This window comes from Symphodus melops (assembly GCF_947650265.1).
Source record: "Symphodus melops genome assembly, chromosome: 21".
NCBI lineage: Eukaryota > Metazoa > Chordata > Actinopteri > Labriformes > Labridae > Symphodus > Symphodus melops.
The window spans coordinates 20,039,816-20,062,304 of NC_136711.1; the positions used below are offsets into that span (position 1 = coordinate 20,039,816).

At 45.2% G+C, this 22,489-nt stretch overlaps 3 protein-coding genes across 6 annotated transcripts; 1 reads left to right on the forward strand and 2 right to left on the reverse strand.

Moving 5' to 3' along the window:
• Positions 1 to 668: 668 nt before the first annotated feature.
• LOC306842204 (uncharacterized protein) lies at positions 669 to 4,304 on the forward strand (the record flags this gene model as incomplete). The annotated part of the gene is made up of 10 exons (XM_079372328.1): positions 669 to 762; positions 1,803 to 1,830; positions 2,597 to 2,662; positions 2,770 to 2,901; positions 3,097 to 3,204; positions 3,298 to 3,396; positions 3,632 to 3,730; positions 3,835 to 3,933; positions 4,035 to 4,133; positions 4,224 to 4,304. Exons 1-10 carry the CDS (start codon positions 749 to 751, stop codon positions 4,302 to 4,304), a joined length of 825 nt encoding a protein of 274 aa, XP_079228454.1. The 5' UTR covers positions 669 to 748.
• Positions 4,305 to 4,640: 336 nt separating this feature from the next.
• LOC306817067 (rac GTPase-activating protein 1) lies at positions 4,641 to 10,074 on the reverse strand. Of its 2 annotated transcripts, none has more exons than XM_079333660.1 (17): positions 9,960 to 10,074; positions 9,350 to 9,501; positions 9,074 to 9,276; positions 8,688 to 8,827; positions 8,493 to 8,565; positions 8,366 to 8,419; positions 8,145 to 8,243; positions 7,884 to 8,040; positions 7,649 to 7,776; positions 7,423 to 7,584; positions 7,165 to 7,260; positions 6,434 to 6,632; positions 6,239 to 6,344; positions 5,944 to 6,076; positions 5,748 to 5,853; positions 5,496 to 5,607; positions 4,641 to 4,947 (listed from the first exon to the last, which is right to left on the reverse strand). In XM_079333660.1, the coding sequence occupies exons 2-17, from the start codon at positions 9,459 to 9,461 to the stop codon at positions 4,905 to 4,907; spliced, it is 1,923 nt and encodes a 640-aa protein (XP_079189786.1). In that variant the 5' UTR covers positions 9,462 to 9,501; positions 9,960 to 10,074; the 3' UTR covers positions 4,641 to 4,904. The 2 variants fall into 2 exon arrangements, with proteins under 2 accessions (XP_079189786.1, XP_079189785.1); XM_079333659.1 differs by having other exon boundaries at positions 7,881 to 8,040.
• Positions 10,075 to 11,895: 1,821 nt separating this feature from the next.
• dpysl4 (dihydropyrimidinase like 4) lies at positions 11,896 to 22,118 on the reverse strand. Of its 3 annotated transcripts, XM_079333679.1 has the most exons (16): positions 22,077 to 22,118; positions 20,092 to 20,227; positions 18,180 to 18,268; positions 17,899 to 18,083; positions 17,618 to 17,782; positions 17,480 to 17,541; positions 17,281 to 17,361; positions 17,124 to 17,192; positions 16,909 to 17,029; positions 16,411 to 16,567; positions 15,841 to 15,982; positions 15,658 to 15,742; positions 15,028 to 15,113; positions 14,755 to 14,934; positions 14,277 to 14,442; positions 11,896 to 14,126 (listed from the first exon to the last, which is right to left on the reverse strand). In XM_079333679.1, the coding sequence occupies exons 2-16, from the start codon at positions 20,137 to 20,139 to the stop codon at positions 14,035 to 14,037; spliced, it is 1,728 nt and encodes a 575-aa protein (XP_079189805.1). In that variant the 5' UTR covers positions 20,140 to 20,227; positions 22,077 to 22,118; the 3' UTR covers positions 11,896 to 14,034. The 3 variants fall into 3 exon arrangements, with proteins under 3 accessions (XP_079189805.1, XP_079189804.1, XP_079189803.1); XM_079333678.1 differs by lacking the exon at positions 22,077 to 22,118 and having other exon boundaries at positions 20,092 to 20,548; XM_079333677.1 differs by lacking the exons at positions 20,092 to 20,227; positions 22,077 to 22,118 and adding an exon at positions 18,952 to 19,107.
• Between the last annotated feature and the right edge of the window lie 371 nt (positions 22,119 to 22,489).

The following is a 22,489-nucleotide window of genomic DNA, read 5'->3' on the forward strand; positions in this document are numbered from 1 at the left end:
CAGGAAAGAACTACAAGTCTCCTGTTTTCATCCACTGAAGCTACAGAAATAAAGTCTTACCTCGGGCGTTGGTTTACTCGGCTGGTGGTGAAAACTTCAGATTAAACGACCCGATAACAAATCAATAATTCACCGTTTAGAAAGAAAAACAAACACAGCACGTTCAGAAGTCTTACTGGATCTGCAAACAAGCTAGCTTGTAGCGTGTAGCCTGAAAGCTCGCTCAGGTGTTCAGTGGGATCAGTGAGAGTGGCCTGCGGTGCTGTGCATTCTGGGAGTTGTAGTATTTGATTCAAATCAGTTTAAAATAGATTTTCTGCTTTTTCTTGTTTAAGAAGGCACCAAATAAAACAAATACTACATATATGAACCGATTTCACTACAGATTCATGTTTTCGTGGGTGAAGTGTCGCTTTAACGTCAGGTGTTCGGGGGTGTCGCGACCTCGAGCGGGAAGTCACAACTTTACTTTTCAAGATAATCTCGTTGGAACGTTTCTTGGAAAACATTCAACCGCTCCTGTTTGTGGTCTTATTTTCTGCCTCCAATAAAACTGCAGCTCGTCTTCTTCTTCTTCTCTGGTTACTGGGAGGTCAGACGGGGTCAGCCGCCGACTCCTGCAAGTTCAACCTGCAAGGTCAAAGCTCGACTCAGACACGTGTGTACAGTATGCGTGTGCGTCTATATTAGGAGGCCGATGAAGCTGCTGATGTCCAAACTTTAATCTGCTGCTGCTGCGAGTGCTGACATGGAGCTGCAGAGGTGAGCTCATTGATTATTGATTATTACTGCTGGATGATTTCCTTTGATTATTGGCGTGTCTGTAAGAATAACTACCTGTAATAATATTATCCTGAAGGCGCCTCGTGTTGAGTCGTTATGAACCGATTAACGAGCTCAGAGTGAACGCAGGGCGACGCTCGGCTGTGTCTTCGTCTAAAACAGTTTCAGCTGAACGTCGTTCAAATTCAGCACCGGCTGAAACTGGAGACGTTTGTGTGTCAAGCAACCAAAACTTTTTATTTTTTGTACTTTGAAATCTAAAAGTTAAATCTCCACCCTGAAGACGCCTCAAAGCGAGGAAATGTTTTTCTAACCTGATTAATTAAAGGCCTTTTATGTATTTCTTTAACTATCCTGAGTGTCTGGACCGTCCGGAGGTTTTCAGGATGTGGAGCTGCTGGTTTCGATGCTCCGTGTGATTTCAGATATTTGAATATCAAACTGTGTCTGTGTCTGTGTGTGTGTGTGTGTGTGTGTGTGTGTGTGTGGACTCATCCTCCATCTTTGTGAAGTAAATCATCAGTTTGTCTTTGGCGTCCTGTGGCAGGTTGTACCTCCTCTCTGTAAGCGACCTTTAGCGTGATCCACCACCGACGTGGCGTCAGTGTATTTTTAAGATTGTGTTTGTGTGACGGATCGCGTCGAGAACAGGAAGGAGATTTACGACACGGCGATGTGGGGGGTTCCTGTTTGAGTGACAGCTCGTCACTGCTGTTGGTTCTTGGTGTCATCGTGTGTCAGCGAGTCTGTGTTTGAATCAAAATGGATCATGTGACTCTGCCGTCCGGTCTCCATAATAAAGATCACGGTGCAATAAAAACAGGAAGTTGTTTCTGACCAGCAGCCTAAAGTAGATTTTATTTGTGAAAGAAGAAAAACAAGAAAAAGGAAACTTGCTCCTCCAGTTTAACGAGTTCAGGTTTAAACTCTCTGAATGTATTTTTATATTAGACCATCTGAAGTAATGAATCCTGATCTGATCACTCCATTCACAAACACAATTTTTTTTTTATCTTCAGGTCAATCAGCCGTAACGACGACGAGATGGTGAGAAAAATAAAAAAAAAATTACTTTAATTTTTCTTAATTTGAAAATGTTAAAATGCTTCCTGATTCTTTTTACGGTTTTATTTTGAAAGGATTAAAATGCATCAGAAGAAGCCTTTACTTAAACCTTGTAAGTGTACTGTATGTGTGTGTGTGTGTGTGCTGTGACTGATGGATGGTGTGTGTGTCCTAACCTGACCTCTGACCTCTACCATGTGATCGGTGTTTTAAAGGTGACATCTGCAGCGCAAAAAATTCCCTCCTGGTACGAAACGCTGCCGTCAGGACACTGACAGACGAGGACACGTCTCGCCTGTCCTCTTCTTCCCGGCAGCGGTTGCCATGGCGACACATAGCGCTGCTGTAAAGGCAGCATCACAGCGACTTTGTTGCTCAGTCCGTAACTTCCACGCCGCGTATTTTAATGTCTGATGAAGTCGATTAGGAAACATGCTCTCAGCTGCTCTCACAACAAGCAGATCACATGACCCTCAGAGCTCTGACTCCTCCCATTTCAGGAGTAATTGACCAATAAAATGTCACCAGAGAAGGTCATGTCCGACTCCCCCTCTCTCTCTCTCACACACACAAACGTCGTTAACTGAGGCGTCTGTTCCTCTTTAAGCTGCTAGTGAGGTTTAACATGACAGAGGTCAAAGGTCACTCAGCAGAGCGCCAGCTGGAGGAACTTTCACTGAAGACGCAGAGACGACAGGCTCATCACGTTGAACGTCCTCCAACTGTTTGTTCTCTGTGTGTCCAGCAGGTGGCGGACTACGAGTCGTCCGTCTCTCAGGAGAAGAAAGACTCTGCTCGTCCAATCAGCGTAAAGGTCAGAGCAGAACTCCTCTCTGTGATTGGCTGATTAAAGCATTGAGTATTTGGGAGTCACGGACACGACGGGAGTTTATTCACTTGAGATAATTATAATTTCCCCAGACGGATAAATGTGGTCGCCTGCTGCTCGAGACTCCTGCTGACCTTCAAAATCTTCTTCTTCTGAGGAAGACAAAGAAAGAGCAGAAAGCAGCTTTGAGAAAACCTGCAGCGCCCCCTGCTGCCCCGGTGGTGGTAAGACAAAACAACACTCACCTGTACAGGTATCACAAGAGAGGTTAAAGGAGGCTGACCTGTGCGTGACTCACAGTTTAATAAAGATTTGAACAGATCATGAAAAAGTGAAATCAAACATTTAATTGTTGATATCACGGAGCAGTTTGACGTTAACCGCTCATGTGATCATGTGATCACTAACACGCTCTGCAGCCGTATTATGTGGACGAGGAGGATTTCTTTAAAGCCTGCGATCAGAATCAGCTGCTGGTGATTGACAGGTACCTGTCGACGGGCGGAGACGTCAACGCCCAGGACTCGGTGAGTCATCAACGTGCTCTGATTCTATTGGCTCTGATGCAAATAACATGTTTTATTAATTAAAATAAACTGTGTGTGTGTGTGTGTGTTCAGTTTGAACGTACAGGCCTGCACAGAGCGTCCTCTAAAGGTCACACAGAGGTCATCACTAAACTGATGGAAGCTGCAGCAAACGTCCACCTGAGAGACAAGGTAGATCAATAAAGATTTATCCTCATTAATGACGATTATATCGTCACAGGGTGTTTACTAATATACACAGCTATATATGTTTCCATGGAAACCCCGGAGGGTCTGACGGATTTCTGAACCATCCCATAATATTTGAACACCAGGATGATAACTTTTCAGATTGAGTTTAAGAACCAGTCTGATCCAGGGGTGTGTGTGTGTGTGTGTGTGTGTGTGTGTGTGTGTGTGTGTGTAGCTCAGGTCCACGTGCCTTCACTGCGTCTGCCGTGGAGGGAGTGTGAGCGCGCTCAAACTGCTGCTGCACCACGGAGCTGACATCACTGCAAAGGACAAGGTAACAGCACCGAGCGACGTTTAGCTAACAGTGGACCTGAAGCAGGTACGCAACCAGGGTGGGACTAAGTGTGTGTGTGTGTGTGTGTGTGTGTGTGTGTTTAGCTGGACAGCACTCCTCTTCATGTCTCTGTGAGGACCGGACATCAGGACTGCCTCGAGCACCTGATTCACTGCGGAGCTGAAGTCAACACACAGGACAAAGTGAGTTCACACACACACACACACACACACACAGTTAACATCTAAAGATCAATATCAACTCTGTGTGTGTGTGTGTGTGTGTGTGTGTGTGTGTGTTTCAGGAGGGAGACTCTCCTCTTCATGATGCCGTTCGTCTCAACAGATGTAAAATAGTTCAGCTGTTGTTGCAGAACGGCGCAGACACACACGTCCTCAACCAGGTAACCAGTCCACCAATCAATCAATCAATCAATAAATCCCAAATATGCTTCTTCTCTGTATTTAAAGCCCTCTCTCTCTCTCTCTCTCAGGACGGCTGTCGTCCTCTGGACGGCGTGATGGAGTGGCAGAATGAGACGCGGACTCTCCTCGACAAACAGGGGAAGGAGTGACCTTATTAAAAACACGCAGCTGTCGATGACATCATCACCACGCTCCGTTAATGTGCATGTCCGCTTTCAAACAAATAAACTGAGACTTCAATAAACAGACAAGAACAGCTGACTCAGTCCTGATGTGAACATGTCCGTCCTGAAGGGGGCGCTACAGAGAAGATGAATAACTTTAATTATGGTCTCCGACATGACATGATGATTTGGACTAAAGGTCAAAGGTCAAGCTGCTCCAAAAGTCAACACAAAACAACAATCAGAAGAGCTTATTTATTTATTTCAGTTCATACAAAACATTGAACACTGAGAAAACTTCACTTCATCCACTTCAAATCTCAAAACACCGAGTGAGTCCAGTTTAACCCCCCCGACACCCGAGTATGTACCACTCGAACCCAAATCACCCGAGTGAGTCCAGTTCAACCCCAAAGACCCGACCTGGGTCCAGTCTAAACCTCCAAGCAGTCTTTTTTAATTTCACTGACTCTCTTAGAAAAAACAATAAAATCACATTAATACACAAAGTCCAGTTTTCTTACAGACTCAGTTTGATTGGTTCGGCACACGGCGATCTAACTGTGCACTTTGTGTGAGTCCGGATCAGCTGGGTGACGTGAAGAACCTCCTCCCCGGTTCTGTTAGACTGAAGAGAGAAACCAAACAAGCAGACTGCATCCATCAGGACTCAATTACCCATCATGCAAAAGGTACCGAATCCAGCGTGAAACACAAAACCGTTCCTTTGTCCCTAACTGACGGTCTGAAGCTTCCTCGTCGCCATGGCGACTACAGAAACCACAACAGGAAACGGTTTCATTGACCTGAGCTCAGAACAGATCGATGTGATCTCAGGTCACATAGACCTGCTGTATTGATCAGGTGATATCGATGACCACTTCCTGTTTAATCTACGGCTGCTCTGATTGGCTGATGAGATCACAGAATGTTTAATGTTCAGCTGATGAGACGAATTAGAATAAAACGCTCCTGACATACGGGCGCAGAAAACAAAGTATTCTTTAAGTTTAATTGAAGCCGACGTGAGAGCGCCCCCCTGTGGTCAGAACTGGGATATCTGCGGTTTTCAACCATAAACTTCAGCATGAGTTTAAAGGATTCATAGTCCAGCTCCGATGGCGTCCCGTCTACCTGGTGGTCTGGACTGAAGGTGGATCTGGTTTTTGGTCTTACCTAATGATGGGAGCATTGGAGGCGTTCCTGGCCCGACCTCTCAGAGATCCATAAGCGGCGTTTTTGTAGTAGCTGTTCAACTCCGGAGACGTCACCGGTTTAAACAACCGCCCTGGAAAGAACAACGAGAACACAGGTGAATTAACCCTTTAAAGGTCGGAGCAGTAAAATGGGTCGTTTATTTTAAAACAAGCCAAACGCGACGTTCTTTCTCGGAGAAGATTTATCGTTTGATACGACCTCCAGACTCACCGTATCCTCCATCCTGACTGTTCGCCGCCGTGGACGAGGAGGAGTTATGATCCGACAGGACACGCCTCCAGTAGGCTTCAGGCAGGGACAACAAGCGACAAATCACCTGAGACGAACACAAACAATGAAGAACCAATGAGAGTGAAGATGGACATGACAGCAAACAAACTGTTTTCTTTTTAAACTGTTGGATGACCTTGGGCTGAGTGTTGGTGTCTCTCATGATGGTCGTCGGAGACGGCTCAGACATCCCGTGCCCCACAATGGTTGGTCCAAAAACCCGGGCCAAATTATTCTGATCCATCTGACACGGCGGACTCCTCATCACCCTGAAAACACGAGGAGAACCAGGATCACGCTGGACCCCGAACAGAAACTGAGTCAGCTGCACCCGACTGGGAAACGGGTTTAAAGATTTGGACCAGGTCATCCACAAAAACAAACAGGAAGTCAACAAGAGCAGATGGTCAGAACATGTTCAGAGATGGTACTTGTGTAGATGAAGCATGAGGAAGGCCAGTGTGTCTCTGTTGGCCTTCGGCAGCTTGGCGAGGGCCTGATACGTGACGGTGATGCTCCTCTCTTCATCAGTCACCTCTGAGAACACAAGAACGTCATTAAGGACCGGTCGCAGAACGTTTCACTTTCAGACTGACGTCGGGCGGGCGGGCGTCACGTCCTCGTACCTGCAGCCTCCATGAAGGTTCTGTGCAGCCTGAAGGTGATCAGAGGTTCCTTCAGTCTCCTCAGGAAGTCCTTCAGAAGGCCGCAGATCCCGTGAACCTCTGGGACTTTACAGAGCATGAGCGGAGTCTTCCCCTGCATGAACCGGTCTCTGAGCTCCTTCACCAGACGCTCCCCCCCAGGGACCCGGTACAGCCCCCGCTGCAGGAACACCAGCAGACACACTCATCAAAGTACGAACATGAAAAACACTGAACTTAAAGGTCACACATGTCTCTCTGATCATGTCTATAAACCCCTCTATTTCAGCCCTGCTCAGAACAGGCTGTTTCTGTGTCTGTAGCTTTAAATATGTAAATGAGCTGTGTCTGGCCACGCCCCCTCTCTGGAAGGGCTCGGGTGTACTCGCTGCTTTCTGGCTCCATGTCCTATTGTTTACGGTGAGAAGGCAGACTCAAAGGGCAGAACAAACACCTAGCTGTGGGAGTGTCACCCACCTGGGGGAGGGGCTACTGCTCTTTGTGATGTCATGAAGGGAAAACCTCCAAACGGCCTGTTTGAGCACACATTTTTGTACTTTTCTCATCATTGGGGGGTTTGTAGACAGAGTAGAGACATGTTAGAGGAACATGGAGAGTTTACAGAATATGTGACCTTTAAAGACAAACAGGAAGTTGATCAGACACCGATCCGGGTTCAGGTTAGTGTCGAGTTTAAAGCAGGAAGAGCTCACCTCTTCCAGTCCCCTCCTCTCGATCTCTGCCACACACTCCACCACCAGCTGAGGAACTCGAGGATGATTCAGGGGAGCGAAACCCTCCAGCGTGTTCTGCAGAGAAAAGGTCATTTTGAAATCTACGCTTATGTACATTTTGCCCTGATGCAAGAATGAGCGCTCGGTGAAGACACCCATCATCCCATGTAAATCCCCCCCCATGCACGAAACAGCATCGACTCCTCCGACTCGGAAATCTTTGTGTCTCTCAGCTACCTGTTGAGCTGAACTCCTGATCGTCGCAGCGTCAAAACAAACGTCGCTAAACTTCTGCTTGCACTCCGGGTGCGAGACCATGCGGCAGTTTCGACACTTCACAGCCATCTTCCCGAAGCGGATCCTCTTCCCACACGGCGAGCAGGTCTCCGGCCGGATCACCTGCAGAGAGGAACGCTGTCACACCGTCACTAACATCAACCTGCACAGCTTTTCTTTTTTTTACCGTTTTCGACAGGAAGACGTGTTTGGAGGATTTCTCAGCTCTGTAAATGTTGGATGATCGGTCGTCTGAGCGAGCGTCACTTTCAGGCTCGACCGTCGTCTCGTCGGGAAACCACACGGTCGTTTCGTCTGAGCAACACAAAGAGTGCGAGCCGAGTTAAACACCTCCGAGTGTGAAAGGACTCTCACACGTTTCTGAGTCGGAGTTTGTTGCTTCGATTGGCCGCCCACACCTCCTCCTCCTCCTCCTCCTCCTGCAGGAGACAATCCGCTCTCCTGGTTCACCGTCTGGGTCGGGTTCTCCAGGGTCTTCTGTGTGATTCCCAGCACCATGTGGATCTGGTCCCCGGTCTCTGGAGAGGTCACAGACGCCTTCACGGTCATCTCCACCTCCTGAGGGTGAGGACGCTAAACGCTGATAAACGCCGTTTACAGTCATCACAGATCAGGAACACGTGTTCACTCCGCACACGCTAAAAGGATGAAGATCTGTTCACCTTCTCTACAGTCTTTCTCTCCAGCAGCTCCGCAGAAATGTTCCCGCTCCGCCCTCGCTTCCCGACAGGACAGCCGAGAGCAGGACCGATGGACGAGCGCTGCAGAGAGACACGAGGACAAAACAAACCAACCAAACTAAGACAAAGATCAACGCTTCAAACGACGTGACAACATCCCCGACACGTCGAAGCTTCAGAGCGTGGAAAGAGACGACACTCACTCTCTTCTCTCTCGCTCGAGACCTCAGAGGTTTAATCACCGTCGTGTCCAGATCCTGAAACAAACACACGGATTTAAAAGCAGGACGCTCCCGTGCGTGTTCTCCAACAGAACCGATCAGAGCGTACCACGTCGTCTTCTGTGCGGTCGTAGCTGATGTCGGAGTGAGACAGGAAGGACGACTCGTCGATCACAGACAAGCTGAGGACGCGTGACATCAGCAAGACACACGAGGGGTTAAAAGAAAGTGAGTCTTCTTTTCATATCACGTGAATGATGTTTTCTGACGTCACACGAGGATGAAATAAAGAAATCCGGCTCACCGCTTGGTGCTGCGGTGCAGCGTCGTGTTTCCTCCTTTGTGTTCGAACGTGGCGAGCAGAGATTTCTGTTCGTCGTTCAGCGCGGCGCTCGACTTGCTGTCGTGGACGAGGATGTCGCACATGAGCTGCATCTGCCTCTGCTGGAAGCACGAAGAAGAAGAAGAAGAAGAAGAAGAAGACGACGACAGGATGGCGAGCTGTCAGAGTTCGATGATTTTACATCCTGCAGCCTGAGCGACGTGCAGTCTGTCCACACGGTGGCGCTAAAGATCACACAGTGACGTTTCATCTTCTGACAGCAGGAAACAGAATCTTCAAGCATCCTTCTCTCCTTTCCTACCTCCTACCCTCCTTCTGTGTCTCGTGTGTGTTTCCTGTGCACTCACCAGGTACTGGTAGTCTCCCTCAATCTTGAAGCGTTTCTTCATCTCCACGTCGAGCTGGTTTCTGGCGTGTTTCAGTTTCACCTCCAGAGCGGCTTTGGCCACGTCCGACTTCACCAGCAGCTCTTTGTACTTCTTCATCTCCAGGTCGGCGTGAAACCAGCGTTTCCTCACCGCTTCAAAGTTCTTCAGCACCTCCAGCATCTCTGCGGGGAGAATCAATCACCGTCCTGCAGCTGTGCAGTGTTCAGTGAGTGCGTCCACGTGGCGTTTCCTCACCTCTCTCCGTGTAGATCGAGTTCTCCTCCATGTTGATTCTTTGGAGACAAAGAGCGAGCAGCTCCTCCACGATGAGCCGAGTCTCCCCCGCGCTGAGCCAAGACTCCCCCATCACTGTCCGCCCAGTCACACCGCAGCTCTACAACACCACACTAAACATGGACAGCCAGGCTTTTATTTTGACAGCCAGACTTTTATTTTGACATTCAACTTATGTCTCATATTTATTTTTGTTGGAAATAAATGATTTATTGCAGAGATGTTGATCCACAGATATATTACATATTTTATTTTATCATTTTTTAGGTCAAAAAAACAATTACAATTCAACACTTAAAATCAAATGTACACATGAGGTCACGTGATGCAGACTTTAAAGATTAGAAGATTAAAAACAGAGTTTGAGCTGTGCTGCTTTAATCAGAGGAGGATTCATCTGCTGCTCTCTGATGGATTCAAAAGTTTTGAGATCCACAGCAGGCTCATCACGTCCCCGCGTGTCTCAAACAGCTCCACGCACCGTGACGCACGTGCACAGAGTAGCCTCAGATAGGACACACACACACACACACACACACTCTAACAGGAATAAAGATGTTTCTTCACTCACCGCAGGTCGACCTGAAGCTCCTCAGCAGCTCGTGCGTCTGTCACTCTTCTGCTTCTTGATTGGATTTGGAGGCGTCACCTGTTCTCCTGATGACGTCATCGGTGCGCCAGGTGAATCACGCTTGAATTAAAGAACTGGGACTAATGGTGTTTACACAGTAGTTCATTCACTGGTGTAATTTCTCCATTTAAATTCATGTGTATTTTTAAAGCTGAAAAATGAAGCTTGTTAAATGACTGACTGCAGAGATGTTAAATAAACAGACTTCTCACTCGGTTGTGTTTTTTAAACACTTTTTATTCATGCAACTTTAATCACAAGTTTTACATTCACTACAGGAACAACAACAACAGATGCACTGTTGCCACAGTAACCACACACTCTGCCATGTAAGCAGAGTATTACTAAAAACAAAGTGACCTTCATGTCCTCCATGTTGGCTCCAGTGCATCTGTAAGGACGGAAAGACAGACTGCTACAAAACAGCTCAGCCTGCAGGAAGACAGCCGCCATCTTTGATTCTGCTCCTGTTAATCTGTGGTACAGTGTTTAAAGCCTCTGGAAACTTCACTTCAGATATGAAAAAATCCATATTTCACATCACAATTGAATGCAACATTAAAAAAAACACAAAAATCAGAGTGGAAATAAACATTCAAAAAGATTACAAAACCTTGTCAAAAAGACCTTGTGTTGCGATGCCATGCCCACGGGCTGAGGCAGGACACGGCTCTGAGCTTTAAGACGGAGCTGTTTAAAGCCCCGGATCCTTCAGGGCTCAAGTGGTTAACTGGTCTTGGGCGGATGGAGTGCTTCTGCACGACTCCGACACCACTCAGCCAAACCCGGCCTCCTCTTTCTCCACATAAAGAGGGGGACGGAAATTATGTAAATATGTTCAAAATAACACGGTTAACCGCATATTGTGGATTTGGGTTTCCAGAGGCCTTGGTAATGATACCATGTTGATTTATAATCTGTATCAATCTGTACTACAGTGTTTATTAAGGACACCATTTTGGACATTCACCTTGAATTTATTTGTTGGCATAGCAACAACAATCCTACAGCTGTTTCTTCTTGGTTTGCTAAATGCTAAGCTAACTAGCTGCAGAAATTGCACATCTACTTGATGCACAGACGCTAAAGTGTTATTATACTTACTATAACAAATCTAGCCGCACCTTAAAAACATTTATAAGGAAGACCTCTGACAAAAACATGTCTGCATGAAGTCCTGCAGACTGAACTGTATGTTAGCACTATGCTAACTATGGCTAATACTGCCAGGATACAAAAACTGTAAAAAATACAAAATGATATGAAGAATAAAATTCACTGTTAAAAATCCCTTCAAAGATCATCCCACTACAGGAAGGGGAGGGGTCAGCTCTGACATCACAGGGTTGGAAGATGCCTTTGGATGTATTAAAAGATGGGATACTGAACTTTATCCGCACCTATTTATCCTGGTGGACACTGAGGGTACTACAACTAACCCTGACCTCAAGATCCATCAATCAGACCCCATCAAATAGACCTCCACCTCTGCAGGGTTGATCCACGCGGCCTGCCAAAACAAGGGTTCTGGGTTTGTTGGTTACCAGAAAGGTCCGAACATTTTATTTGAAATTAATTGGCGCTGTTTTGAAGTCCAGTATCTGATCCTCATAATACATCCGTCAGAGCATGGTTCTATTTATTCGTTTGCTTCTCTATTAGTCAGTTACACTTAGGAACTTGGAGGGGTTAGAGTTCATTTGATGACTTCCTGTGAAGGGCGTTCTTTTCAAGGGATGGCTACTTGCAGGCTTCCACTGGATTTATTAGCACCATTTACATTATCTAAATGATTTGAGGTCCACTAAAGATCGGACGGTCCATTGAAATCAGTGGATTGCATTTTTTTTTTTTATCAATCAGTAAAACTTACATGATCAGTAAAATTCACATTATCAGTAACTCAAAAAGTCAAAGATACTGAGTTGGTCCTGAATAAATCTGTAGTCCAGCTCAGTCAGTCCAGACTAAACCAGGTCTACACTGATCAGGACTGATCATGTTACTCTACCACAGACCGATGATCCAGAACAAGAGTGAATTATATTATTAGTATAAGTAATATTATTATGGTGTCACACTGATACAGAGGAGATGTGGTTCTGATGTTGTGTTGTCATGACTTTGATGAGTTTGAGATGAATTTAATTTACAACAAGCAAAATGAGTTTATGGACAAAATGGAAGAAGTACACAGGAAGTGTTTCTGCTAAGCTACTGCTACCGTAGCAGTATAAAACTATTAGCACTACTACCAAGTTAATGAGAAAGTTTATGAAGACAGAGAGAGTTTGACGAGTGTTAGGACAGATGACATGATGTCAAGTGCTCGAGTATTTAAAATGACTATACTCAAGAATCAAACCAATAACAGTCGGCACAAGTGAAAACCATGCAGTACGGATTGAAGACGAGTTGTTGGGTTGTGGTCATAGCTTTGTTCTACCTCACCTGAAGGACAGCTGGGGTAGGATTCAGAAGTAGTTGTACATGTAGTATTTGAATTGTTCAGTCATATCATTTGATGGCTGATACTTTTAGTTTGAGTCGTAGGAATGGGTTTGGTTGGGTTCTGGTGCATTACCGCTTCTTCACTTTTAGTTCTAGTGGCAGAATTATTTTGGTTGTTGTTGAATAATTGGTTTAAATGTTGGGCCTGGTTGATGCTGGGTTGGGTTGTTGTTTGGTTGGGTTAATTAGTATTACCACCTTCTTTACTTTTAGTTCAGGTGGTAGAACTGGTTCGATTGTTGGGTTTGGTTGTATTTGCAGAGTTTTATGCCGTTTGTTACGTCATGGGGTAAAAAGTACTAAGAGGGCTGGTAAACTAATAGTTTGTACTCTACTACATGTGTCTAAATAAGGTAGCGTTGACGTGCATAAACCTCAACCTTCCATCAATGATCAGGTTTCAACCATTCTGTTGTAATTAGTCAGTTGTTGGAGTTGTTTCTGTGGCAATCCAATTTGGGGGCGGAGCTTCATAAGGAGCACTAAGGAAGGGCTTTATTTGTTTGTTGCAGAATCAACTTTTAGTAGTACTTGATGGATAAAGAACCTGAAAGGTACTGACCTGTAATGGGTCACACTCAATAAGTTCTTATTCAGTTTAATGGCAGTAGATGGTGAAGTACTCTACTGTCTCGTATTGCAGTAAGGTGTCGTACCATGAAGGCGTTATTGACGTGGACTTCTTGGTACAGTTGTAGAACTGCAAAGATTGTAATACTGGTATTTGTAGTGTTGTTGAATTATCAAAAGATATTAAAGTATATAAAGAGTACTTACTTGCTGAAGGTGAAGTTGAACTGCGATGGGGTAAGGAAGCAGCATTAGACTTCTTTATGCTGCATCATTAACTACATTTAACAGTTTGCTTTTCGATGTCCAGAAATAATTTGTAAGATCTCTGTATGTGTTTGTGGGAGAACAGTACCGTTATGTTGGGTGGATTTAGCTCTAGTAGCACTCTCATAGGTTTAACTTGTGGCTGTAGGATAATGTGAGTACTTCCATCAAACAGACCTCCACTAGTGTTTGTACTTATTGTTTAAAATTAGTTGGGTTTAAAGGTTTCTTTATTATTTACCAATGCTGAAGAATTTTGTACAGCGAGTTACTTTTTGAACTTTTGCCAAACTGTTTAGCGGTTAGCGTGGACTACTCGCTGCACACTCTTCAGATTTGTGTTGCTAAATCCCAGCGTCATCGTTGTTGTTGGGTTCAGTCATAAATAAAGTGAAACCGTCATACAGTGTAGCATCACTGCTAAGCTTGTTGTAGGATTCAAAACTATGTTAAGAACTTCTATGGTTAGGTACCAGTGGGACAGTTGCAGGGTTTGTAAGGATTTAATTGTTAAGTAGGGGTTAAGGTCGAACCCTTAATTTGTACAATAACGTTTGCTGGGGTTTAACGAGGTTGAGCACCGGTTGAAGTGCTTGAAACAGACCTCCATTTTAAGAATTGTGTTTGTTGTTGTCAAACGGAAAATAATCGTTTTATTCTTCTCGTTCTAAGATAAGGAAGTGATGTTAGATTTCCCTCCAGGCGGCGCCACAATCCTCTGAGTGGAGCGACGAGGTATATGGTCGTCAACCTGAGCTCCTGGAAGGCAGAAGAAGAAGAAGAGGAGGAGGAACCGAAAGGGAAGAAGACGGTGAGGTCAAAGAAGAAAAATAAGGAACCCGATCCCGATTAAGATCCCGATAATCCCAGAATACATCTAAGACGCAGCTGGCCGTGGATGGACTCTACCTGACAGTGTGAATCCTGACTGATGGAGGTTTCGTGGAGCAATCAGAGATTTAGGACAGGAGGGGCCCCGATTGGTCGGAGTCGGGGGTACTGACATAGTCATACTGATGACATCGTGGACTGGACCATCGTAGTTTCCTCGAGGAACGCCTCGAGCTTCAGCCATCTGAGTTAAGGAGAGAATACAAAAACAAACTCCTGATGGATGATAAAGTGGACTTTTAGAAGGTTACTCGTTACACAGGTTTTATCTGGTTATTTGGGAACAGGAAGTCAGATACTAAACCACTCGGTCAGGACACGGTCAGAAAGTTAACCAGTAGGTCAGGAGGCTAACTAGCTAGTTTGGAGGTTATCCAATAGACCAGTAGGGTTAACCCATCAGTCAGAAGTTTAACCAGCAAGTCAACAAGCCAACCTGGAAGTTTTCTGATAAACCGGAAGGTCAGGTAAGGTGATGAACCGAGCTGATAGTTACCCTGCTGCGTGCTCGGATCCTCTTGTAGACGGTGTCAGGGAAGGACTTTCTGGGGATGAAGCGTCCAGATCCTTCGTTCACATTGAGTTTCCCGTCCGCCAAAACAAGGCGACCACTGCTGATCACCACTGTCGCAACGCCACGGAACTCCAAACCCTCAAAGATGTTCACTTCCACAGTCTGCACACAGACAGGTGTGTGGGGATGAGGAGGAGGAGCAGTTTATGATGAAGGATGTTGAATTATTGAGGGTGAAGATCAATGAGTTGTTACCAGATTATGAGTTTCTGCAGAAACAGTTTTTGTTTCCTTCGGGTTCCAGACTACGATGTCTGCGTCCGAACCTACAGCGATCCGACCTGAACAACATATGATGAGGGTGTTAATGTTTTACTGGGGAGTAAAACATCAGTACTCATAGTCCTGTTGCCTTTTAAACCTGAGGGCCTGATTCACCCGCTAAACCTGAGCGAATGAGTCAAAGACACCGGCTAATTTACAGAACACATCGAAGGGTTAAACGATCCCCTAACTGCGCTGCACAGCAGAAAGCGCCTCTGTCCACTGGTGTCATATATTTCAATGAAACATTTCATAAAAACATTTAATTGGGGGAGGGGGGAATGACCCATCTATGCTTGAGTGAAAAACCTAGCGTCTGCGGCGAGTTGGTGGTAACTGCGCCGCAGTATTTATAAGAGGTGTCACGCTTAAACTTTCCAGTGGTGGGGAAAACAAGACCACCTCTGCATGACTCACAAATTAATGATCTGTAAATAAAGTCTGTAAATAATAATAAAAAAAAAGTCTTTGAAAAAATAGAAGTGGTAAGGGGCCTTAGTGAATCTTATTTCAGTCGTTGTTCAGTAATAGCACCTTTCCTCAGCGTAAGTAACGCGTTACCTTTGCGCGGGTAAATGTTGAAGAGTTTGGCAGCGTTGGTACTTGTCACTGCGACAAACTCATTCTCATCCATCTTCCCTGTAGACTGCAAAAAAAATAAATAAAAAAATAAACACTTCTGATCAGTTTGTTACTTGTTATTTTCATGTGAGAAACACACATCTGCACGTGTTAAGACCTTACCACGGCTCTGTCCCAAACCACCGACATCCTCTCCTCAATGCCATTCGTTCCCTCAGGGATCAGAGTAAAATCATCTTTACCGACAGCTTTCTGAGCCGTGGAGAAGCTCGCCTGGGCGCTGGACGTCACCTGGAGGTCTCCACTGGACAAACACAAAACAAGCACTCGTCAGGTTCACCCAAAACACCTGGACTGTGCAGGTAAAAGGTGATGCTATATCTTTTTAAAAAAGCTGACTGGAGTCATTCTAACTATGCTAACAAAGGTAGTGTGATGCTAACTCTGCTAACAGAGGTGGAGTCATGCAAACCATGCTAACAGAGGTGGAGTTATGCTAACTCTGCTAACAGAGGTGGAGTCATGCAAACCATGCTAACAGAGGTGGAGTTATGCTAACTATGCTAACAGAGGTGGAGTTATGCTAACTCTGCTAACAGAGGTGGAGTCATGCAAACCATGCTAACAGAGGGGGAGTTATGCTAACTCTGCTAACAGAGGTGGAGTCATGCAAACCATGCTAACAGAGGGGGAGTTATGCTAACTATGCTAACAGAGGTGGAGTCTACTGACCATGCTAACAGGGAGATCAGGTACTGTGGAGTTGAAGGGTCAGGGTTCAGAGGCGGGCTCATGACAAAAGCAGCAGCCGTTGCCCAGTCTTTGGACCAATAATGAGAGCCGTCAGTGGCGAGGCTGGCTGTGATTGGTTCCCCATACACCACCATACCTGAAGTAAAAAAATAGGAGGACATTTAAAACATACGTTGAGAAGTTTTCCGTGGACTTCTTGAGGGTTTAGATGTAGATGTGCTCTTTGAAGCTCATGGATTTAAAGGAGGTAAAGAATTGTTCAAGGTAAGCCGAACACCTGAGGTCAAAGGTTGTTGTTGACAGATAACAAAAGGACTCCAGCTTCTGTTACCCCCAAAGAAAGAAGCCAGCCTGAGAGAGAGAGAACTGCTGCGACCATCGATCGCACGCAGTGAAGCAAAGTCTACAAATATTCTATTCTAATAAAAAGGACTGAAGGTTTCTATAAAGAGCCAATAATGATGATGATGGCGTCACCTTTCTTCCTGGCTTTGGCGATGACATCAGCAGCAGATTTGCTCATCACCTTGGTAACGTAGAGCGGACAGTTGGCCTGTTTGGCGATCGTTATGGCCCGATAAACGGCCTCCGTCTCCACCTGAAACACACGCGGTGACACAGGTGTGCTCCAGCTGTGTCACAGGTATTTGACACATGTCACAGAGGTGGAGACGTGTTACAGGTGTGTTTACCTCCTCAGGGTGAGATAAGACGTGTCCTTCAGGTCCTGTGATGCCGAGTCCAAGAAGCTTCTTCTGCTCCTGATAAAAAAAAAAAAATCAGTTTGAAGCAGATTAAATTTAAGAGACTGAACGAAGAATTCACCTGATGAGTTCATTCATTTATCACCTCATCGATGATGTCACCGTTCTCAGCATGGACCTGTGCGATGGCTCCAAGATCCCGAAGGACGCCAAACGCCTCGTAGAGCTGACAGCAGAAAAAGACAGGTATACTAACCGTACCTCAACAACAAGTAAACAACAACAAACCAGAAACAATCCAGTGAAGTCAGTTTTGATTCGTCAGACGTCTCTGTGTGGTTCACCTGAGAGTCGGAGCTCATGTATTTGTCTTTGTAGGCCATGAAGAACAGGAAGGAGTTCACACCTGAAACACAAACGCTACAGGTAAAACGGAGCACGGCGAGCTAAGAGAGGCTCGCGTTCAGTCACTGTCCTCTCACCTTTGTCCTTGATGAGCGACTCCAGCTCCTCGTACAGTCCGTCGTGCCACCTGGTGATGTCCAGGTGAAGAGAGAAGTCGCAGCACGCCCTCTGCTCTGCCGTCTCCTTCCACTGATCGAATGCAGTCAGTAAACTAGTCCCCGGCTCCACCAGCACGTGGTCAACTGAAAACCACCACACGACAATCGCCGATCAATGCATCGATCAAAACCTTATAAATCAGACTAATCATCAAATCGTCTTCACGGATGATAAGAAGATTTATTTATTCTGATCTCACTGATGGTCGTGGTTCCTCCGGACAGCGCCGCACGGGTTCCGTTGTAGAAGTCGTCGGAGGGGTTCAGGCCTTTCTGCGGAGCGAGCAGGTTGGTGTTGGCGTCGACTCCTCCGGGGATTACCAGCTGACCGTAGGCGTCCACCGTCTTCACGCCGGACGGGACGATCAAGTTCTCCCCGATCTGTCTGATCAGGACACGTGACAGGAAGTGCGATGATGTCAGAGACAAGCACTGGGTTCATGGGAATAATAATTTGAATGATCAACAATCATATATTTACTTGATGATCCCGTCCTCGACATAAACATCGGCGTAAAACGACTGGTCGTCATTGACAACCTTCCCTCCTTTGATGATGAGACGGTCGCCCTGGAAACGGACAGAGAGGATGCTGTTTAACTCTGAGATGTTGTTTTTTTAACATCTTTATACTTTTGAAACAAAGACAACATATCTTCTTCATTATTTATATATATATATATATATATATATATATATATATATATATATATATATATATATAAAACCAAAAAGATAACACATTGAATAAACGTTTTTGTAATAAGCTTTCACTTTAAGCCCCGCCCCCGAGTGATGGTGCCAATCAGGTGAGCATTTCATTAATTGAGCACATTTTTCACTAAAATAGTACCAAAAATGTTATTCTAAAATGTCCTATTGGCCCTGAACGCACCATTGTTTTTTTTTTTATAACAAATTGATGTTTTAATTTAAATTATTTTATTCTATGATATTTATGATCTTTGATCATATTCACCTTTTATTTAAAGTCATAGATTTGCTAATTTTGTTTTAATTGATAAATATTTCTTATAATAATCCTCTCTGCCGGGCCGAGCCGAGCCGGACCGAGCAGGACCGGACTCCTGTCTGACCCGGCCCAGCTCAGCACGGCCCAGCCTTGGTGTGGTCCTCGGTGATTGACAGGCGGAGCTGCAGCATCACGCCTCACCGGGCCGACACCATCCCTCTGATGATAACCCGGCTCGGCCCGGCTCGGCTCGGCTCGGCCCGGCTCGTGCTGCACCTACCGCGGGTCTCGCGCAGTTCTTCTTGTTCTGAAACGACATCCTGATCGATCTGTGATCGGCTGATTGATCCGCTCACACCGGCTCTCTCTCTCTCACACACACAGTGCCCTATTGTTGTTCGCGTCACCTCTGACGTCAGGTTAAAGATATTCACGCACGGAGGCTTCCGGTGTTCCTCTAAAAAATAAAAGCCCTAGGGCGGATTAATTCTGTCTTATTTATTCTGCACCTCTCACTCCCATTAAAATCAGGTTTTTGTTTTAAAAGAGGAAGTGATTCAGTCAGACTATTAACACAGACAATGTGCTCAATTATACACAGATATTATTTATTTAATAAACCAGTAATGTTTAATGATAGTCAACAGCTTTTTCCTTAAACACACACACACACACACACACACACACACACACAGCATGGCTCATAGTTAAGGTCCAGAGATTATTCTGGTCTATCATGGATTCATTTCTTCCTCACAGCTTTTTTAAAGCAGATTTCACTCTTTTAGACGACTTTCTACTTTAATCAACTGATTGTTAGATTATTTTAAAAAGTGAAAATTGTGAGTAGTATGTCAACTCTGACAAAAAGTAACTCCTTGAAAATAAAACAGTTCATATCTCTAAAGTAATAAATCACATTAATTTGATAAATCAATGAAGAAAACAATCCAAACAAAGTCAACAACTTGTTTGATTGGATCATAATAAAAGGAACTTTTAAGAAAATAGTATTTAATCATATTTCCAAAGTCAAATTCAATCATGCTTTTAATTTGAAAATAAACCCCGGAAGTGTTTTACGTTCTGTAATGCTGATTGGCTCTCTCTGTCGTCAGGAAACAGACCACGCCCCCCTGAGAAAGAGGTTGTGTGAGGAGCTTCTTCCTGAATCATCCATCAATTTTTATTTGTATTTATTTGTTAACTGATAATCAATTTTAACAGGTAATTTATTAATGATATTCAATATTTAACGATATTTACTAAATGATTAACATTTGTGTGTAAAGAGACGATGACCAAATCAATAATCTATTATTTTAGTCTTTATCCATTAAACTTCGTCATCAATCAGTCACAGATTTTCTTTTTAAGACTTAAAGTTCTGAAACAGATAAATTCAGTAGATTTGTTTGACCTCTCTCTTGCCGTAGTTTTCTCGGGCGTGTCCAGAGGGAAACACCATCGTCTGTCCTTCTCCTCGTCCTCCTGCCGCTCCTTCATCGTTGCCGCCGCTCCGTGTCCGAGCGGCTCTGCGTCGCTGAGTCTGCAGACTGAACGATTCAAAGTTCAACGTTTTGTTCTCGAACGCTCCTTCGACGCTGCAGAACATCCCGCCATACTTCATCCGAGGGCGAGGAGAGTCGGAGCCGAGCCGAGAGAGGAGCGAGCAGCAGTCATCGTCCTGAGAACTCCTCCTGTCAGACATCACGGACGCTCTGATCCCAGAGCAGACAGGGCGAGGAAGACGAGGAGGAGGAGATGATGATGATGAGGAGGAAGAGGAGGAGGGATGGTTGTAGACCTCGGGGGATAAACACACAGACTCACTGGAGGGGGAAAAAGGAGGCCAGGGAGGAGGGAAGACTGTGACCCCGAACTGACTGAGAAGAGCTGATCAGTGGGAGGAAGAGGAGGAGAGACAGAAGAGTCCTGATGAAGAGGAGGAGAGACAGAAGAGTCCTGATGAAGAGGAGGAGAGACAGAAGAGTCCTGATGAAGAGGAGGAGAGACAGAAGAGTCCTGATGAAGAGGAGGAGAGAAAGAAGAGTCCTGATGAAGAGGAGAGACAGAAGAGTCCTGATGAAGAGGAGAGACAGAAGAGTCCTGATGAAGAGGAGAGACAGAAGAGTCCTGATGAAGAGGAGAGACAGAAGAGTCCTGATGAAGAGGAGAGACAGAAGAGTCCTGATGAAGAGGAGGAGAGACAGAAGAGTCCTGATGAAGAGGAGGAGAGAAAGAAGAGTCCTGATGAAGAGGAGGAGAGACAGAAGAGTCCTGATGAAGAGGAGAGACAGAAGAGTCCTGATGAAGAGGAGGAGAGACAGAAGAGTCCTGATGAAGAGGAGGAGAGAAAGAAGAGTCCTGATGAAGAGGAGAGAAAGAAGAGTCCTGATGAAGAGGAGGAGAGACAGAAGAGTCCTGATGAAGAGGAGGAGAGAAAGAAGAGTCCTGATGAAGAGGAGGAGAGAAAGAAGAGTCCTGATGAAGAGGAGGAGAGAAAGAAGAGTCCTGATGAAGAGGAGGAGAGAAAGAAGAGTCCTGATGAAGAGGAGAGAAAGAAGAGTCCTGATGAAGAGGAGAGAAAGAAGAGTCCTGATGAAGAGGAGGAAGAGGAGAGATTGATCGGAGGATTGAAGTTCATGATAAATTTAGAGCAGCAGAAGTGGTCCGAGCCGGAGTCAAGAAAGAACTTCTAGATTCCTGATTTAAACTCGTCGTTAACATAAGTGATTGGTGATTGATACATTGATAACACAGAAGTGATTGGTGATCAGGCTTCATTGATCCACAGCTGAGTCGTCTGCATAAGAAGGAAAGTTAACGGGACGTTTCCTCAACATGTGACTGAAAAGACCCCAAAGACAGAGAGGACAAATAATCATGTGACATCCCAGCCAAGAATGTTTCAGGTCACATGAACACAACGAAGCACACACACACACACACACACACACACACACACACACACACACACACACTCACACACAGGTCAGTGCTCATTACTGTTGGAGCAGCTCTGAAGATGGCGAGGACTGAACTGGATTTCTTTGTCTGTCACATCCAGTTTATGTCTCCACACACACACACACACACACACACACACACACACACACACACACACACGCGCACACACACACACACACTGTCACAGTCAGTGGAGTGTAACAGAGTGTGTAACTGTCAAAGTGAAGCCTTGGTGTTTTAGTGACAGTAATAAAATGGTTAAAAGCTGCAGACGGACGAACAAACGTAAACAAACAGAAGCTGCAGCTAAATTATCATTTTTCTCTTTTTCACATTTTTCAAACATCAGTTTGTAAAATAATCTAAAATCAATTTAAATCTGTCCAAACAGTGTTAGTGTGATACGATGATCTGTGCTGCAGTGTGACCTCTGACCTCGGCTCAGTGAAGACCTCTGTAACCTCTGTACTGTGATGGATCTGGAGTTTGGCGCCCTCTGCAGGTGGTGAGAGGACCTGCTGCTGCAAACACATTAAACCGACCCGCCCTTCATTTACAAGGATAAAACACACAGACAGCGTCCACTTCAGACTCATTTCCACCATTTTTAATCTGTAATCAAAGTGTCGACTCTCCGGATGTTCACGGACACAGACTCGCAGCAGATAGAAAAATATCATCTGAATAATAAAATAACAATAACAGGTTTTTAAAACGTCGACGGAGTCGTCGTGTTCTTCAGTCGAACGCAGACGGAAAGAAATCCACACAGACCAACTCAAACATGGTGTCTTTACTCCACGTTAACTCTTACCCACTCCAGTGAGGACAATAAAGAGTGCTCATAT

What these genes read in the sequence shown, in the direction of transcription:
- LOC306817067 (XM_079333659.1), bottom strand. Translation starts at nt 9,461, where the DNA reads ATGGGGGAGTCTTGGCTCAGCGCGGGGGAGACTCGGCTCATCGTGGAG. An exon ending in ACCGCACAGAAGACGACGTG is followed by an intron (nt 8,420 to 8,492) that starts GTACGCTCTGAT and finishes TGTTTGTTTCAG; the next exon opens with GATCTGGACACGACGGTGAT. An exon ending in ACGTCTTCCTGTCGAAAACG is followed by an intron (nt 7,585 to 7,648) that starts GTAAAAAAAAGA and finishes TCCTCTCTGCAG; the next exon opens with GTGATCCGGCCGGAGACCTG.
- dpysl4 (XM_079333678.1), bottom strand. Translation starts at nt 20,382, where the DNA reads ATGTCTGACAGGAGGAGTTCTCAGGACGATGACTGCTGCTCGCTCCTC. An exon ending in GTCGAGGACGGGATCATCAA is followed by an intron (nt 18,084 to 18,179) that starts GTAAATATATGA and finishes TGTCCTGATCAG; the next exon opens with ACAGATCGGGGAGAACTTGA. An exon ending in TCTTATCTCACCCTGAGGAG is followed by an intron (nt 17,030 to 17,123) that starts GTAAACACACCT and finishes CGTGTGTTTCAG; the next exon opens with GTGGAGACGGAGGCCGTTTA.